This window comes from Nicotiana tabacum, chromosome 24 (genome assembly GCF_000715075.1).
Source record: "Nicotiana tabacum cultivar K326 chromosome 24, ASM71507v2, whole genome shotgun sequence".
Classification (NCBI taxonomy): Eukaryota; Viridiplantae; Streptophyta; class Magnoliopsida; order Solanales; family Solanaceae; genus Nicotiana; species Nicotiana tabacum.
Window position 1 is genome coordinate 58,762,004 of NC_134103.1, and position 20,861 is coordinate 58,782,864.

The 20,861-nt window shown below is 36.6% G+C and overlaps 1 protein-coding gene across 2 annotated transcripts in view; it reads left to right on the forward strand.

Moving 5' to 3' along the window:
- The first annotated feature begins 18,540 nt into the window (after nt 1–18,540).
- The window catches only part of LOC107788337 (THO complex subunit 2), a 60,523-nt gene continuing 58,202 nt past the window's right edge, over nt 18,541–20,861 (forward strand). For both annotated transcript variants that reach the window (XM_016610016.2, XM_016610017.2), the window contains exons 1-2: nt 18,541–18,908; nt 19,286–19,411. In XM_016610016.2, coding sequence (XP_016465502.1) covers nt 18,774–18,908; nt 19,286–19,411 — 261 coding nt within the window. In that variant the 5' untranslated portion in view covers nt 18,541–18,773. The remainder of the gene's footprint in view (nt 18,909–19,285; nt 19,412–20,861) is intronic.

Genomic DNA, 20,861 nt, shown 5'->3' on the forward strand with positions numbered 1-20,861 from the left:
AAATTAGAACCTATACAAGGTCTCAAAACCATAATGGAAGTCTGGTAACATCAATGTCAACTACCGCTCAAACCTATAAACTCTCAAATTCTTCAAATTGCCAACTTTCAGCAAAGAGAGCCAAAACCTTATGGGAACCTCCAAAACCAAATCTGAACTTAAGCTTAAGTACAAAATAACCATATGAACCTATTGGAACCATCAAAACAACAATTCGAGGTCGTTTACTCAAAATTCAAACCTTGGCCAACACTTATAATTTAAGCTTCCAAAAATACAATTATGTGTTCCAATACACTCTCAAACCTTCCTAAAATCAAACCACCACCCCCGCAAGTTATAAATTATAAAAAAAGCATATGAGAAACATCAAATAGCGGAGTGAGGAAGCGTACTCGTACTGAAAGAAAGAAGCAGAAGAGGCAAAGACAAGAGACAATAGTGTGCTAGCTTCGTTGGAACCACAAAGCATTACGCCAAGTCTTCTTCCTTGTTGATTATTAGTTTCAACTTGTAGTTAATGTTGAGTTTCATTTGCTTATTGCATCAAATTAGGAAAGTGGCCTCGGCGGGATGAGGAGGAGGGCCTAAAAATGAGGCTGATCTCAAAGTAGATCTGGTGACACTAGGCGTCCATGAGAGAACTCCAATATTGTACTATGAAATCCTACAAAAATGCGAAAGGCGTAATAACTTATAGCTCCTAATTCATTTTGTCATTCTACTTTTCCTTTTCATTCTTATTTATTCTTCTGTAATTTGCATATACTTATAAGTTCCAAATTTTGATTCTAAATTATTCATCATTAGTTATAATATCATTTTGTTGCCTTTAGTAAAAGATGTTTTGCCAAATCTGGTTTTACGATCCTTATATTAACGATCTATAATTATGCAAGTCGGTAATAGTATCAATTACATATTTTATACTTGATTCATTTTGTGGTTGTATGCGAACGGGCTATCCAACAACTATATGGTCACCATTAATGCATCGAAAATATGATAGGAACTCAAGACGAATATTATATGTCAAAGATTAGGCGTTCGATGTAAGTAACTCTTCTAAATTTGGAGTTGAGGGTATAAACCCTGATTATACGTGTTATGTGTTTAGTGTTGAGGTGATGCACATGCTAGGTGATGGGTGTGTGGGCATGCACCGTGTGAATTGTGACTCCGTTATTTCTATGGTACTGTGTAGTTATCTGAACTTATCTGTAATCACGAAATCTCTATGTACTAGAGTTCTGTTGTTGAGTTATTTGCTTACATTGCAAATTTCATACTCAGTCATGTTCATTCATTGCATATCATATCTCAGTCTCTGTTGTTATTTATTGATACATCATATCATCATTTTGGGCTAGTTTCATGATATTGTGAGCTCGAGAGACTAGAGAGATTGATGACTGAGTGAGGCTGAGGGCCTGATTTTGAGATATTGATACTATAGCACGTGAGTTGTCCATGTAGCACGTGAGTTATCCGTGCAGATCCAGATATTGATATTATAACACGTGAGTTGTCCGTGCAGCACGTGAGTTGTCTGTGCGGATCCAGATATTGATACTATATCACGTGAGTTGTTCGTGCAGCACGTGACTTGTCCGTGCGGATTATAGCGCTTGGGATGAAGGAGCCCTTCCGGAGTCTGCACACACACCCAGTGAACGCGGGTACCTAGTGAGTGCGAGTGCCGAGTGATTGGGAGGACTGAGTGGATTGATACTCTGAGAGTATACATATGGTTGTTCACTATGGTGTACTGCATTGGCATGCACACTTGACATACAAGCATAGAAACACATTTTTTCTCATGTTGTACGGTATCACATCATTCATGACTTCTCCTACAAATTGACATGTAGGCATAGAGATGTATTTTTCCTCATGCCATTTGATAATGAAACATTTACCTGTTGAAAAGTTTCTGAAGGAAAATCATGATTTTACAAACTTACTCATATTTTGGTATTTTGTAAAAGATTTGGGTTTTCACTTTTATACTTGAAAAGCATGTCTATTTTCTGGAACTGTGAACGAGCTGAACATTTTATTTCTGAGTTATTTCCTATACCACTTTTGTTATATTGTTATGAGTTGTTGTTGGACTTTGACCGTATTTCAGCTCGTCACTACTTTCAACCTAAGATCAGGTTTGTTACTTATTGAGTACATGAGATCGGTTGTACTCATACTACATTTCTGCACCTTGCTTGTGGATTTTTAACGCTGATGTTGCTGTGTATGATGGGAGCTGGATCTGAAGATGTACCTGCATTCCAGCCAATGCTGCCTCTTGTTCACGGTAGCTTTAGAAATTTTAATCTATTCATGTATATTTCAGACAGATGACGTATTTTTATTTCATACCAGTTTTGTAAATTATAATCTTAGAAGCTCATTATTTATACTACCAGTCCATGGGAGTGTATTAGAGTTAGCTAAATATTAATTAAATTGGATTGTTGTTATTTGGTTTACCTAGCGGGTAAGGTTAGGTGCCATCACGGCTAGTTAGATTTTGGGTTGTGACAAGGTGGTATCAGAGCTCTAGGCTCATAGGTTCTATAAGTCATCAGCAATTGTCTAGTAGAGTCTTGCGGATCAGTATGATGACGTCCATACTTATCTTCGAGAGGCTACATGGCAGTTAGGATAATTTTCCATCTTTCTTTACTTATCGTGCGGAATTGATTTAGCTTGAAGCATAACTCCTTGAATTTCTTCCACACATTCGTGTGCGCATATGAGCGCTCGGTATCAGTTGTGCATCGTCGGGTTGTGATTCCATGAATAAGGTTCATGATGTGTATTTTGTGTTTTGGTAATGGCCCAGTCTGGAGGACTTGAGGCTAGGTTTCAACCGCAGCTTAGGCTCTGTAGCTTCAGTTGTGTGAACTTGTACATTTAGACTTATGCGTCCGGTAGTGTCCCTATGAGTGGAATTTGTGGCTCGCTGGGCGGTGGAATGACTAAATGATAATTATGATGCGACTATGAAATATTTTCAGATGGTTTGAACGTGGCGAGAAGAGTTTCTCGAGATGTAAAAAGGAGTCATTGGGTGCTTGGTGTCTGTCTCAATTTGTGTGTTGAAGGATCTTTCATGTGTGGAATAAATTAAATTCGCATGTCTTGTTAATGAGTTTGGACTCAGAAAGATTAAGTGATGGCGTAGTAGTTGTGGCTGTGAAAGGTTATGAAGAGATGTCAGTTTGAAGCTAAGTAGGTGGGTTATCACATGCGGGGTAAACTACGGATGTGCGATCATTATGATGTTGTATGGAGGCTTTCTTTTCTACCAGTGGGGTGTATGTGTTGAGATTTGAATTTGAAATGGTTAAGGAAGTCGACATGACCGTCACGAGAATGAATGTGTGCTTAACAGATAATTTGAGATATTATATGGCGTGTGCCACATGAGCTTATGAAGGATTTAGTTGAATTTCGGGGCGGGATTATGGCAATAATAGAGTTTGAGTATTGTAAGTTATCGAATGTTTTGTTCTATGGCTTTGAGCCAAGTGCGGGAGTCTGCTATCGACGATTTGATTGCGTGGTTGTGTGTTGTACTAGTTTCGGTTTGATGCATACTTGTGAATCGGTTATGACTTGCAGAGATTGAGATCGACGTTGACTCGAGTAAAGGAATTTTTGGATACGAGTTATGTTACACTTTATAAATATATGGAAATCATAGAATGATTGAGTTGTTATTTGCGAAGTATATAGTGCGCACGGAGTATGAACTTGATCAGTGGTGTTAAGGCAGGTTTACTTCTTTAATTGTTGTTCTGCTAATGGGGCACGTATCTTTCAGCCCGTCTGGGCGGTGCAATTTAGATTTGAGCAAAATGGGTGACTCTCGAGAAGGTTTTAATGGGTTCGAGATTCATACATAGCAGTTGAGAATTTTTTTGGAATTGTGTGTGGATAGAATCTGAGATTTGCATTTGATGGTGCCAGGACTTGCGGTAATTCTGTAAGACTATGGATTCTACATTTTAGTATAAGAAAGGAAAGAGGAACAATTTTAAATTCACATCAAGTCTTTCAGAGTGGGTGTCTCGGTTGTGGTATTTATGGGGGTGCTTAAGAAGAATACAGCGGCTTATAGGCCTTAAGGCGGTGTGGTTTTATGTTAGGATGTCTTGTAGTGAGCTTTGGGCAAGTATTGTGGAGTTCTGACAAGGAGAAGTGTCAACTTGATGATAATTCGGAAGAAACTCGGAGAAAATAGAACGGTTGGGTAGTAGGCTGGACCAGTATGGTAATGGTATGATCGGTTCTTTGGTGACCTGCGTGGCTTAGGCGAGTTAGAGGAATTCAGTTCTGATAGCTTGGTTATGTGCAAATGGATTTCAAAGTGTTCTTGATGGTTTGAATCAGATATTTTCTACCGGTGTGGGAAATATGTTGTGTATTGTGATTTCCTCTTGTAAGGAAGAAAGAGGAAGGTTTCTAACTAATCGGGTATGTAATTTGTTGGTGACTCAGAGTTGATAATGAGATTCTCATGCTTTTCACATGATGGCATGATAGATGTGATGTGTTGTGCGGGGTTAAGATTTACATGTACAAGATGGTAGTTCAGTCTTGAAGGGAAGGTCATGAAGTTTGGATAGAATGGTCAGTTTCAGATATTTAGATGAATGTTATAATTGCTCGGTAATTCTTGAGAAGGATGCGCATTTTAGAAGGCGCATTGTGTTTTGACTTATGAATGTTCATCGGTATTGCGATACTCACATGGTTGATCCACTGTCGATATTCAAATTTTTGCTATGTGGCACGGGAGAATTATAGAAGTATCCCTCGTGGGATGATCATGCATGAAAGATGTGTTAGTCATTCGAGCACTGGAGTAGGGATCGGTTACGGTGATTTATGCATTCTATGAATCTGGAGACTGGGAGTTCTCAAAAGCATATTATTTTAGGGTTGCGACCTGTTTGAGGTGAGTATTTTATTTAAACTCAGTGGAGGCACTAGTTACGTTAATTATTTATGATAGCTACGCGCTATGAGTGCGCATATATGTGAGGTTTGAGCCCATGTGCGGGCATCAGGACAAGTATTCATACTCTGAAGAATGCTTAGGCTATGATATGCCTAGAGTTGACTGTTAAGCTTAAATTTATAACGTTCTCATATTTATACCTTTGTTGAGAATTATCTGAGCTATACTTGAGATTACAAAGAGGCTAGTTCCCTGAATAAACTTGGCAGTTAATATTTCTGCGATAACTTGCCGATTTGAGCTGTGATAGCACACTTTGCACATGCCTACACTATGGCATGTTATTTATGCCAGTCCAGGAGCATGAGAATCTTATTTCAATATCACATACATGTGTATTTGTTTAATTGCTCCTGTATGATATGCTTGGATAGGAGGCATGTGACCTTGCCAGGCGATTTATATCATTAACACGTGAGTTGTCCGTGTCGCACGTGAGTTGTCCGTGTAGTGTGTGGGAATTTCATTTCTTTGATAATTCGTCTTATTTCATTGTTTTCCTTCCTCTACGATAAAAAAAATATTTGAGCAGCGTGTTTGAGGAATTGTGCACATGCGCGTACGGTTATCCTCTTCACGAAATTTGAGGAGTTGGTTATAGTATTAGGTTATGTTGGGGTTACAAGTCAATAAAGTGGTTGTATTTGATGAGATGAGGTCATTGGACCTAGAATGAGTACTATCAGATTTTATTACGGTATATTTGGGAGGATAATATCGAAAGTCGGCTTAGAAAGTGATTATGGTTCTGGTCGGGTCAAGAGAGCTCCATGACTCGTTGATATGATAAGTGGTTATGAGATTCTACGTGTTTCTTTCATTATCGGCAATGTATAAAGGTTTTGGGAATGAGGTTTTGTTTGATATGGGGTTTAATACTAGTACTTAGTTGGTTTTGAGTAGTTACTGTGATCGGAAATGGTGTTGCGAGTATGCGAGTTGTGTAGTATGTTATGTGATTATATCTCGGGTTATGGTTAAGGCTTAATACAGCTTGTTCAGACTTATAAAGTATGTAGATGTGAGATTCGAGTCTTGAAAATAAATTCTGAATATTGGAAATTGAATTACAAGGTTTATGGGATAAGGTTAAATTAATGACTTTCAGCTATGTTGTGTTGTCAGGCCTATACAGAATAGGGTGACGTGGGATTACCCCCGGAAATAAGCGTGGTAGGATGGAATAGTGATTTAAAGGCTTAAGAACAACTCTTGGTACGTTCGAGGACGAACGTATATTTAAGTGGGGGAGAATGTAACGACCCGACTTGTCGTTCTGAACATTTATGCTCCTTTCAACTATTTTAAGTCTTGAATAGCTTCGTATGATCTATTATGACGTGTGTGAATCGTCGGTTTTGATGTTTCAGGTGTTTCGTAATTAGTTTGGAAGAATAAATTTCATGTTGAAAACTTAAATGAAAAGGGTTGACCGGAGTTTTGACTTTTGTGCAAACGACTCCAGAATAGAGTTTTGATGATTCCAATAGCTATGTATGATGATTTGGGACTTAGGAGCGTGTCCTGAAATTATTTGAAAGTCCGTAGTTAAATTAGGCTTGAAATGGATAAAATAGAAATTTAAGTTTGGAAATTTGACCGAGGAGTTGCCTTGTTGATATCGGGGTCGGAATCTGATTCTGGAAATTGGAATATGTCTGTTATGTCATTTATGACTTGTGTGCAAAATTTGAGGTCAATCGGACTTAATTCGATAGGTTTCGGCATCGAATGTAGAAGTTAGAATTTTTTAGTTTCATTAAGCTTGAATTGGGACATGATTCGTGGTTTTAGCATTGTTTGATGTGATTTGAGGCTTCGACTAAGTTTGTATGATGTTTTAGGACTTATTGGTATATTTGGTTGAGGTCCCGAGGGGCTTGGATGAGTTTCGGGGTGGTTTCGGACCATTTCTAGGCCATTTTTGATTGCTGATTTTTGTCTACAGAGGTGTGCATCTCGATCGCGAACATTTGGTCGCGTTTGCGAAGAGCAAACAGAAAGTTTAGGGCCTTTGAATCGCGGTCGCGGAAGCTCTTTTGCGATCGTGTAGAACAAAATGTCTGTTGCACTGACCCGACTTAAAAAGCTTATATCTCGCAATCTATAAGGAATTTGGAGATGATCCAAAAATGAAAGTTGTAGATCTTGGTGTCTAGTTTTCAAAAAATTAAACATTTTGTCATTTGAAGTTTTGTAAAAAATGTTATGTCCATTAAACTAGAGGTTGTCTAGAAATGTTGAGGAGTATGTTCTTCGAGATCGCGATTGGTTTTCCGCGATCGGGAAGGGAAATTTTGGGGCTGGGAAATTTTGTCGCGAAACATTTTCCGTGATCGCGAAGAGTAAATGCCTGGGCAGAAGCTATATATTGAGATTTCGGCAATTTTAACATATTTGGAGCTATGGAGCTCGGATTGAAGCGATTTTTGAGGCGATTTTCACCATATGGTTTGGGGTAAGTGATTCTAACTCAGTTTTGGTTAAATTACACGAATATATTGTTGTTTTCATCATTAGATCAGTGTTTTGCTTGTAAAATGGAAGAAAATTTCATAGACTTTAATTGAGGATTTGAAGGCCTATTTGTGGTTGAATTTGAGTAATTTTGGTATTGTTGGACTCGTGATTGAATGGGTTATCGGATTTTGTGAGTTTTGTCGGATTTCGAGATGTGGGCCCCACTGGCAATTTTTGAATGTAATTTTAGATTTTGTGGGAAAATTAGTATTTTCATATAGAATTAATTCATGTATTTTGTGTTGGCTGAATCGAATTAATTGTGACTAGATTTGAGCCGTTCGGAAGTTGATACACGCAGAATAGATTTTCTGGAGCATTATTTAGCTTGCTCGATATTGGACTCGGTTCTTTCGAGGTAAGTAACTCTTCTAAACTTGGAGCTGAGGGTATGAACCTTGATTATACGTGTTATGCGTTTGGTGTTCAGGTGACACAGATGCTAGGTGACGGTCGTATGGGTGTACACCGTGTGAACTGTGACTCTGCTATTTCTGTGGTACTGTGTAGTTACCTGAACTTATCTGTAATCATGAAATCTCTACGTACTAGAGTTATCGAGCTGTGATTCATGTTAGAAACCATGTCTAGATTATATGCTTATCCTGTTGGGACCCACTGAGGTCATTACTGTTGTTGAGTTATTTGCTTACATTACAAATTTCATACTCAGTCATGTTCATTCATTGCATATCATATCTTAGTCTCTGTTGTTATTTATTAATATATCATATCATCATTTTGGGCTAGTTTCATGACATTGTGAGCCCGAGAGACTGGAGAGATTAATGACTAAGTGAGGTCGAGAGCCTGATTTTGAAATATTGATACTATAGCACGTGAGTTGTCCGTGCATCAAGTGAGTTGTCCGTGCAGATCCAGATTTTGATACTATAGCATGTGAGTTGTCCGTGCAGCATGTGAGTTATCCGTGCGGATCCAGATATTGATACTATAACACGTGAGTTGTTTGTGCAGCACGTGAGTTGTCCTTGCGGATCCAGATATTGATACTATAGCACATGAGTTGTCCGTACAGCATGTGAGTTGTCCGTGCAGATTATAGTGCTTGGGCTGAAGGAGCCCCTCCGGAGTCTGCACATACCCCCAGTGAGCGCAGGTACCTATTGAGTGCGAGTGCGAGTGCGAGTGCGAGTGCCGAGTGATTGGGAGGACTAAGTGGATTGATACTGGTTATTCACTATGTTTTACTGCATTGGCGTGCACACTTGACATACAAGCATAGAGACACATTTTTCCTCATGATGTACGGTATCACGTCATTCATGACTTCTCATACACATTGACATGTAGGCATAGCGATTTACTTTTCCTCATGTCATTTGATAATGAAACATTTACATGTGGAAAAGTTTCGGAAGGAAAATCACGATTTTACAAACTTACTCATATTTTGGTGTTTTCCATAAAAGAATTGGGTTTTCACTTTTATACTAGAAAAGCATGTCTATTTTCTGGAACTGTGAACGAGTTGAACATTTTATTTTTGAGTTATTTCCTTTACCACTTTTGTTATATTGTTATGAGTTGTTGTTGGACTTTGACCGTGTTCTAGTTCGTCACTACTTTCAACCTAAGTTTAGGATTGTTACTTATTGAGTACATGTGTGTAACGACCCGACCAGTCATTTTGAGCTTTTGCACTTCGCTCGGTAGTTTACGGGCGTGAGTAGCTCTGTATGATGTATTTTGTCTTGTGTGAATCGTCGGTTTTGGTTTTCAGGATATTCGGGACTGATTTGGAAGAATGATTCTCAATTAGGGAGATTTAAATTTGAAAAAGTTGACTAAGTTTGACTTTTTAGCATTTGACCTTAGATTGGGTAGGTCCGTTAAGTGATTTCGGACTTAGGAGCGCGACCGGATTGTGATTTGGAGGTCCATAGTGGAATTTGGCTTGAAATGGCGAAAGTTGGATTTTTAGAAAGCTTGACCAGGAGTGGACTTTTTGATATCGGATTCGGATTGTGATTCCGGGAATTGGAATAGCTTCGTTTCGTCGAATGTGACTTGTGTGCAAAATTTGAGGTCAATCGGACATGATTTGATAGGTTTCGGCATCGGTTGTGGAAGTTTGAAGTTTCAAAGTTCATTGATTTCGAGTTGAGGTGTGATTCATCATTTTGATGATGTTATGTGTGATTTGAGTCCTCGAGTAGGTCTGTGTTATGTTATTGGACTTGTTGATATATTCGGACGGGGTCCCGAGTGGCTCGGGTGAGTTTCAGATGAGGTTCGGATCATTTCATTGCATTTTGGATTTTTGCTAAGCTGCTGGTTCTGGTGTTCCGCACCTGTGACTGGTATTGCACAGGTGCGATGGTCGCAGAAGCGTTAGTGGAGTCGCAGAAGTGAGAAGAGGCTGGGTGAGGAAGATCGCAAAAGCAGATTTTTGTAGCGCACCTGCATGTGCGCAGATGCGAGATTGGAAGCGCAGGTACGAAAATCTTCGCAGAAGCGGAATTTGATATCCGCATGTACGGGAATTGCTAGGCAAGGCTATTTTCGCAGAAGCGAAGTTTTTACCGTAGAAGCGGTGATCGCATATGCGACGAATTGTCCGCAAATGCGGAATCGCTGGGGCAGAAGCTATATTATCAAGGGTTTTGGTTCTTTCTTCATTTTGGGAGTTATGGAGCTCGAATTTAGGTAATTTTCACCATATGAATTGGGGTAAGTGTTCTCTACTCGGTTTTGGTTATATTTCATGAATCTACCTTCGTTTTTGGTAATTGGATTGTGAATCTTAAAGAGGAAATTTGGGGGTTTGGCCTAAAGTTTTATAATATGAATTTTTGAGTTTTGGACATCGAATTGAGTTTTGGACATCGAATCAATTATGAGTGAAACTAGTATGGTTGGACTCGTAATTGAATGGGTTGTTGAATTTTGTAAATTTTTTCGGGTTCTGAGGTACGGGCCCGGGTTGGGCTTTTGGCCGGTTTTTGGGCTTTTGATTCAAGATTTGATCCTTTTTTATCGAAATTGATTCCTTTAGCATTATTTGATGTACTTAAGCTATTTTTGGTTAGATTTGGGGACGTTCAGAGGTCGGAAAGTGCGGGATAGAATCCTTGGAGCATCGTTTCGCTTGCTCGACAGTGGTATTGGCTTATTCGAGGTAAGTAACTCTTCTAATCTTAGAGCTGAAGGTATGAAACCCTGAAATACGTGTTATAAGATTAGTGTTGAGGTGATACACATGCTAGATGACGGGTATGTGGGCATGCACCATATGAATTGAGACTCTGTTGTTCCCATGGCACTGTATAGTGGTCCTACTTTGTTGATACCCGTGTTTTCACCATGTGATAAAGTAGTTAAGCTGTCAATCATGCTAGATATCATGTTTAGGCATTATGTCGATACTGTTTGGACCCATAGTGGTCATTTCTTACTGTCATCTCACTGATTTCATTGATATTTCATACTCAGTCATATCCATGCATTCATACCATATCTCAGTCTCAGATATTATTTATTGATACATCATATCATTGTTGTCGGGCTAGTTTCATGACATTGTAAGCCCGTGAGTGAGACTGGAGAGATTGATGACTGAGTGAGGCCGAGGGCCTGAGTGAGAGTGAGATTTTGGGATTGGGCTGCACGCCGCAGCATATTATATTGATTATATTTTATATGGATCGGGTTGCACGCCGCAACGAGCCTGAGGGCTGTATGTATATGGATCGGGTTGCATGCCGTGTGTGTGTGTGTGTGTATATATATATATATATATATATATATATATATATATATATATATATATATATATATATATATATATATATATATATGGATCGGGATGCACGCCGCAACGAGCCTTATGACTATTTATATATTATGGGATTGGGCTGCAAGCCGCAGCGATATAGCGCTTGGGCTGAATGAGCCCCTCCGGAGTCTGCACATCCCTAGTGAGCGCAGTCGACTATATATATGTGGATCGGGCTGCACGCTGCAGCGGGTATTGTATAGCGCTGAGTGATTGAGTATGCTGAGCATTGAGCATAGTGAGAGAGGATGCGAGACAATGAGATTGAGTATTCTGAGAGTGTGAGTACATGATTCATCTCTGAGATACATGGCTTTGGCATGCACACATGACATACAGGCATAAAGATGCATTTTTTCTCATGATGTACGGTATCATGTCATTCATGACTTTTTACACATTTTGATATGTGGGCATAGAGAGGTATTTCACACTTGTTATCTGGAAAAAAAATGAAACATCTTATTTATTATGGAAAGGATATTTGGAATTTATATATGTTGGCACATGTACAGTGATTTATATATGTGCTTTGGATTGGGCTTTTATGCCAGGCACCCGTACAATGCTAAGTGTTGTTGTGTGTGATGGTGAGGGCCTTGTTCTAGGCACCGTGAGCGTGCTGAGTATGGTTATACTTGATGGTTTTTACTGTGATGATATTGAGGTGACATGTATATTTGACATGTAGGCATAGAGATGTATTTTTCTCATAGTAGATGGTATATGATATTTGATAACTTGACATGTATGTTGACATGTAGGCATAAAGATGTACTTTCCTCATGCTAATCGGTAAATGAAAAGTCTTATCTGATGTTGGAAATTGGAAAAACATTGTTCTTTTGATAAACTCATGTAAAATTGATTTTTAGTGGTAAGATTTTGGACTTTGACTATTATACTTAAAAAGCATGTCTACTTTCCCGTAACTGTGAACGAGCTGAGTATAATATCTCGTAAGTTATTTACTTTTATTGTCTTCATTATATTGTTATGAATTGTTATTGGCTGTTAGTGTTGGACTCTGACCATTTTTTAAGCTCGTCACTGTTTTCAACCCGAGGTTAGGTTTGTTACTTATTGAGTACATAGAGTCGGTTGTACTCATACTACACTTCTGCATCTTGCATGTAGATCTTGGAGCTGATGCTGTTGTGTATGGATGGAGCTGGCATTGAATATGTACTTGCTTCCGGATATAGCTGCCACTTGTCCTTGGTAACTTTAGATTCGTAATCCATTTATGAACATTCCAAACAGATGTTGTATTTATTGTCATATCAACTTTGTAAATCTATGTCTTAGTGGCTCGTGAACCAATCCCTGGGATTTTGTATAGAAGTTCAGTTATTTTACTCATTGACTCTTATTATTCTCATTTGAGTTGTGTTGGATGTTATTTGGCTTACCTATCGGCTTGGGTTATGTGTCATCACGGCTAGAAGGATTGTGGATCGTGACACAAGCAAGTGCAACAAGTAATGGACTTGGAAATGAGAACAACGCAGGTGATATTTTCTCATGAGGTGTATGAGAGAAATAAATTGTTTGGATCAAAATGTTGAAAAATTCCATGCTCGGATGGATCAGATCCCGGGGGCACCTGCGGTCCTAAAGGGTCCGGACTCGAAAAAGTATTTTCAGTTGCAGTTCAAATCGAGTGCAACTCCAAAATTGATTCCAAAAAGATTCAAGATGTCGGATATTCCAAAATACGATGGAACATCGGATCCATATGAACACATTACAACTTACACTACAGCTATGAAGGGAAACGACTTAGCTCTACATGAGATCGGCTCAGTCTTGTTAAAGAAATTTGGCGAAACCCTAACAAAAAGGGCTTTAACATGGTACTCACTTTTACTTGAACAATCAATTGATTCTTTTGAAATGCTTGCAGATTCTTTCATCAAAGCTCACACTGGAGCAAGGAAAGTTCAAACTAGAAAAACAGATATTTTCAAAATCGCTCAAGGAGACTCAGAGTTGCTACGAGATTTCGTGATCCAATTTCAAAATGAGAGAATGTTGTTTCCGATAGTACCAGATGAATGGGAAGCTGAGCGTTTACCAAGGGTCTTAATCCCTCAAGCTTTGATGCCTCAAGGAAGTTGAAGGAGAGCTTGTTGGAATAGTCAAAGATTCGCGTAGAAGATGATTAGGTAATTATATCGACACATTCTATAGTCCGGAATCAAGGTCAACTAAACTTTGATTGGAGGCATTCCAGACATCGGTTTGAACCATACTCATTAGGATCACAAACTGACAGGAGGCAGGAATGTTGCCGTAGTGAGTCACCGAAAAATAATTAGTAATGTATACAAACGTTGGGGACTGTTGCATCAAAGCAACAGAAATCACAACAATAAGTAGTGGAAGCATATGAAGATGGCTCCGGAACAGTCGGTACAGGATACTGGAGACAACCCGAACTAGCTCCGGAATACATAAAAGGACTGGGGACTTCCAGATCAGTTTCGGGGAAAACTATAATAGAAGGAATCAGAATGAAGAACCGGCTAGACCTAATAAATGTCAGACCGACCACAATTCTATTGCAAGGCATTTTTTGTTCATTTCCTGTAAATTATCATATATGCAAAGTTGTAAACACTTGTGTACGTTCAAGGAATGAAACGAAGTAAAACTTGCACCTTCCAGAATATTCTCGTATATGTCTGAATGAACAAAATAATTCTTAAAATTTGCTCACACTTAATAGCAAATAAGGATTACAAATCCGAACAATTATTCCCGGATGAACAGGAGACTTCCTCTTCATAAGCACCGTAAACATAAGGGCCATCTCTTATAAGGCCATCTAATCAAATGGCTAAAGGTCGGATGCCTTATTTCCCGATCATAAAGTTAACTGTAAGCATTAAATTTTCGGATTTTATTAAAACCAGAAGTACAAAATTTCTAGTCATTAACATCCCCGGTCTCTAAGGCCGTGAGGTTATAAAAGTTTCGGGTACAACAAAAAACCCAATAGTCAAAACTTAAAGTAAAGTTTCAGGTACAACTAAAAACTCAAGTGTCAAAACTTGAGTTTTCTTTTGCAGGTACAATCCAGTTTCACACCTTCTCTGAACTGCCAAGTGCAGGGAGGATACTAATCAATCTTGACAAGTCTCAGATTCCTAATCTTAGGGTTAGAATTGCTAAAAGGAAAGCTTCAGATTGATGAGTATGTTTTCTTTGTTACTACCTATTCTTGCTTGTGGTTGCGTCTGTTTGTTTTTCTGTATACTGATAAGGTATTTTCAAGTGGTATTAGCATGCTATCATGCTCATTCTGGTGGTGCTCTTAAGGTATATGGAAACATTAATGCAAGGAGGCAGTGTAGTTTTCATCAAAGAAGAGCTCATCAAGCTATAAGGTCTAGCTTTAGGTCATTATATGTCCTAAGTATGTTATACTGGAAGCGTGTGTATTTAAGATGGAATCCAAAGGTTCTTCATATGTTGTGGTTTGCTATTGTCTATAGGTGCATTGTAATGATATTTTCCAGTGGTATTGGTGTGTTAACATGCCCAGTCTAGAGGTGTTGTTATAATGCATATTGGTTGTTCTAATTGCAGGAATGCTGCCTATATACAGGCTCCTACAGGAAGCTCATGGATCATCCCTTGATCCAGAAGATATGAGCAATCTTCATGTGTGTTTATGGGTCAAATCTGTAGCCTGTCATTGATATATGGAAGAGAGGCATATCATGTTCTATATTATTAATCAGAGGTTGGATGGTGATACTCATACGCATTGTAATTGCATACTGTTTAGTTACTCGGTCATTCCCAGAAGTTGTTGGTGTTGCATGAAGAATCACATTTGCCTTGTCCTTTGGAATGCAAAACTTGGCGCCCGGTGAGAGCTTTGGAGGTACTACATTAGGGTTTTGCACTTGGCTTGTGGATGCACTCAATACCTTATGGTGGGATTTGGCTATTCTATCTATTGTAATGATTGGATTACATATTGTAGCTAGCTGTAGCTTTACATACTTTAGATTTGGTTTTGGACAAATTGTAAACATTGAATTCCTGATTTTTTGGATTATTATATATATATTAGCCACTAGGCATCCAACCTAGTGGTATATTTGCTAAAAAAAGTGTCAAAACTTAAAGATTAAAAGTTTCGGGTGAATACTAAAAACCTGAGATCAAGCTTTCTATGGTGGTAATACTTTTTCAACACGAATCAATCATTGACGAAACATAAATAAGTAACGGATTTGTCATCTGAGTCCTTAAGTTCTGCACTCTTTTTTCCTTCACCTGATTTTTGTTCCGATTGGATTTTTCTGGCAAGGGTTTTTAATGAGGCAGTGATAAGGGTAGAAAGGAGAAAATCTTCTACTTTCCGGTCACATCACAACGAGTAACCGAAAACTGGGGGGACTATCTGTATACAGTAAAAACTGGTCTCAAGAGTTGGGTGAATGAGGAAGCAACACATGTCAATAATGACGAATCAACCATGGTGAAACTGGATACAAACCTGTGACCGAATAAGAAGCAATTCAAGATATGACCGTTATATAAACGTTACAAAAAACCCCAAGATTCCACTGGCCTTTATTAGGCTTTATTACCCTTTATTATTCTTTATTACCTTTGATTTCTTTTTATTATAGCATTGTTAGGGGTAATTACGAGGAATGAATTGTAATCATGCACCCCATAACTCTAGTATAAATGAAGGCTTTTATTTTATTGCAAAATATCAAGAGATACTGATAGCGAAAGACTAATATTCTTTCTCTCAAGCTTTATACAAGTGTTATCGAGATTTTTCAATTATTCTTGATCCCGATGTGAACATTCTGTAGCACAAGCTCTTCAATTATTCTTATTTTACTCGCGTTGCTCTTCATTATTTTATTTTCACTGATCAATTTAATCCATGCGTCTATAAACCACTTTACAAATATAATTGTACCGTTAAACCGGTAAACTATCTAAAAACTCATAACCAATGCGTGATTCGTTTCTCATTTTCTATGTAAGGCGGGTATTCTTTATGTAAAATATATTTGCTTTAAAATCAAAATTTTGACAAAAAATTGTAATAAAAGTATTTCGTGATATGAAGTAGGGTCAAAACTAGTTAGGGACAAAAAGTACTCCACTCCTAAGAAATATAACAATAATCATCTAATCATCTAAATCTAATCTAATCTAATGGATTAAGTCTCAAGTGTAACACTCAAAGACATCAATGCTACAGCAGAGGAAAAGCTCAAAACCATACATGATCTTTGGCTTTAGACTCAAAGTCATACATATTCTTTCACATGGAGCACTAATAGTACATTTACTTTAACAAAGTGGTGCACTTTTAGTCATAACACTGAGAAAAAGCCCAAAAACATACATTATCTTTGGCTTTAGATTCAAAGTCATACATATTCTTCCACATGGAGTACTAATAGTCCATTTACTTTAACAAAGTGGTGCAGTCATAACACTAAACACATTTTAATTTTTAACAGAAATCAAAGATATGACAAAATATTTGTTCCCTTTATTTTCTTGTTTACCGAAATAAATAAAGATGAAAGATTTATCTAGATAGCAAATAGTAAATATACATAGAATTTATTTACTATTTATCTATTTACTATACGTAAAATATATATTTTACTAAGAAATGTTAAACACCGTTAATTTTTATTTGCAATAATTTTTATCTAGATAACCTCAAATGTTATCTAGATTTTTTATTATATACATAATATTTACTATACGTTGACATAAAATAAATATACGTAAAATCATTGCTGAGAGTAAATAAATATTTACTATACGTTGACATAAAATAAATATATATTTATTAGATTTTTTTATTTTATGGGAGTCAACGTATAGTAAATATACATAAAATAAAAATAAATATTATGTATATAATAAAAAATCTAGATAACATTTGAGGTTATCAAGATAAAAATCATTGCTTGATAACCTCAAATGTTATCTAGATTTTTTATTATATACATAATATTTATTTTTATTTTATGTATATTTACTATACGTTGACTCCCATAAAATAAAAAAATCTAATAAATATATATTTATTTTATGTCAACGTATATTAAATATTTATTTACTTTCAGCAATGATTTTACGTATATTTATTTTATGTCAACATATCGTAAATATTATGTATATAATAAAAAATCTAGATAACATTTGAGGTTATCTAGATAAAAATCATTGCAAATAAAAATTAACGGTGTTTAACATTTCTTAGTAAAATGTATATTTTACGTATTGTAAATAGATAAATAGTAAATAAATTCTATGTATATTTACTATTTGCTATCTAGATAAATATGTCATCTTTATTTCTTTCGGTAAACAAGAAAATAAAGGGAACATATATTTTGTCAGATCTTAGATTTATGTTAAAAATTAAAATATGTTTAGTGTTATTGACTAAAAGTGCACCACTTTATTAAAGTAAATGGACTATTAGTGCTCCACGTGGAAGAATATGTATGACTTTGAGTCTAAAGCCAAAGATAATGTATGTTTTTGAATTTTTTCTCAGTGTTATGACTAAAAGTGTACCACTTTATTAAAGTAAATGTTCTATTAGTGCTCCACGTGAAAGAATATGTATGACTTTGAGCTATCGTTTGGCAATAGATTCCCAAATTTGTTCTGAAAAATCTGATTTGGGTGAAGTTTGGTTTGAAGATAAAATGTATTTGGACATAAGTTTTCAAAACATATTTTCCAAATTTATTTTGGAAAAATATGAAACATGACTTATACCCACAAGTTCTAAAAACTATCACAAATACCCAACAATACTATTATCAATAACATTCATTATATTATCGCAAACTATAGTCCTGAACATAAATAAATTTGATACAAAATTATTATTTTTATAATGAATTACATGATACACTATCAGGTGACCGAGAAGACGAACCAACATTGTTACAAAATAATAAATGATGGGCTCTTTTATAAAATACAAAAGTTTGGGGCAATTTTTTAAAAATATAATAGTGATATTTTGGCCCAAAACCAGCTATTGAGCTGGTTTTGAGATTTAGAATTTGGGAGTTTGCTAAAATATAAGTAAAATCTATGGTCAAATATGTGTTTGTCAAATAAAACCTAAATTTATTTTGGCAAAACTATGGCCAAAACGGTTACTGAGTGTAAAGCAAAAGATCCTGTATGGTTTTAGGTCTTTTCTCGCCTTTTCAACACCAAAATAGGTGAACCGTAAAAAACAGTTAAAAAGAGGAATTGGGAAATTTCTTGACATTCCATTTTCTCTGAAACCCTAGAGAACCACTCCGTATCATGGAAAAACCCTCAAATTAGGGTTTGGGTTTTCTTTTCAATTCTCAACGGCTTTATCTTCTTAACCAGCAAAGCAAGTGCGAAAAAATGTCAGTTTTAGGTTTGGAGTTTTTGTACGTTACAGAGGAGTGCATCAAAGAGTTGAAAAATGGCAACAGCAGCTTCAAGTTCTCTGAACCGCTTCCCACTCTGCGCTTTCTCTATGAGCTCTGCTCCGTTATGGTATTCTTTTATTCATCTTTGCTTTTCTATCCCCCCAAAACCATCCTCATTACTATGCAATTGAGTAAAAATTTCATGCAATGTTTTTGAAATATTAGTTGCCTTTTTGCTAACAAACTGATCTTTTACGAAAGAAACAACTGATTATTAGATAATTGATGAAAAATTTAATCAATTTCTTGAATTAATAGTTGGTTATTTCTTACAAGGTACGTATTTTCTGTTTGTAAGTTTACTGATTTTAGAAACATACTGATTAGATCACATAAAAGAATTCAAACCAAACAGGCGCTTAAAGGATATTTTTGTTAACGTTGATGGACATTGGTTTATTACTTTGAGGAGGTTTGTGGATTGATTGTTTTGGGCCGTTTTAGGTTTGTGGTGAATTGCCCATTCAGAAATGTAAAGTGGCATTGGAGTCTGTGGAGTTTGTGGATTATGCTTCCCAGGAGGAGCTAGGGTCGAGTTTGGCTGATATTGTTAGCCAAATGGCTCAGGATGTGAGTTTTCATATTCCACTTTCTTCTTTTTGTTCTGCTGTCTTAATCCTGAAATTACTGTCCTTAATGTTTACCTTTTCAAGTCAATTTGACCATATTTTGGACTTAAGTTTGACATTGATATGTCATGTTAGGAAATGAGATGTTGCGATCTCGAAACTAAATGAGAAGTCCTATTAGTTCCAAGTTCTCCAATCCATATAAAATGATATGTTAGTACAAAAAAAAAAGATATCTTAGTACACTTAAAAACCTTAATGAGCACCAACCCTGCCGCAGATAAAAGTATGGTATTTAAGTGGAGAAGGTGTAGAGCCCTGGTCCCATTGTCCACCGAGAAACTGCAGAAGGGACTGCGAGTCTCAATATCTATTCCCTGCAAAGGTAGCTTGATTTTGCTTCCATCCCCTCAATTTGCCCTACTTTTACCATAGAAATTGGTTGCTACTTTGTCCAACATGAGGAGCAATATCTTGGGCTAGCAACTCTGTTTTGGTTAAATGATTTCCTTATTATTATAACACAAATTTCCTGTATTCCTTAGCCTAATTATGAGAATAAGATAAAGAATGCGAGTGTCAATGTCTATCTCTTGGACTGTTATCTCCTTCTTGTTCGAGATACTGAAATTCGGGAATGCTAGTCTCGATGTCTATTCCCTACACAGGTAGCTGATTCTTCTTCCACCCCCTCCATATGCGCTACTTTTACCACAGAAATTGGTCGCTACTTTGTCCAACACAAGGAGCAATATCTAGGGCTAGCAAAGGTGTGCTGGTTGAACGATTTCCTCATTAAAATAACACAGACTTCCTGTATTCTTCATCTTAATTATGAGAACTTTCCTTGATTTTTCATATTATATAAATTGCCTCATTTTAGGTTGTGTAACTTGACTAGTTTCGATGATTTGAATGGACTGATTTTTCTGACATTTGAAATGCAGAGACATTTTTTTGAAGGAAAATTATTCAAATTCCACTTGTCATAGTTTCTAATAAAGGAGTTTAAACATATAATTTTTCTTGAAAAACCTTATTATATACTCACTATACTTTAAAAGGTAGAAGATTTTCTGAAAAATCTCTTTTCAGTAATGTTGCTACAATACATAATTTCAATTGAAAATTATTCAAGGCAATTATGTCAATGACTTCTCGGAAGAGCTAATGCTCTCCCATATCATTTCTGGTAACTTTTTTTCCCCCTTAAAACCCTTCAATTCCAATAAATTTATTTTACTATTTCTAGCTTTGTTTCTACATAATAAACTTTCCTGCATACATCTTTCATCCACATGTTAAAAGGATACTGAAATTATGGACTGAATGTGAAATCAGTTAGTTTTACTTTTTGTTAGAGAAGGCTTAGTAGTGAAAGTACAAAACAAATTATAAATTTAAATGACAAAATGATAAACTTTAGCCAATATTTGGTAAATCAGAAAAAG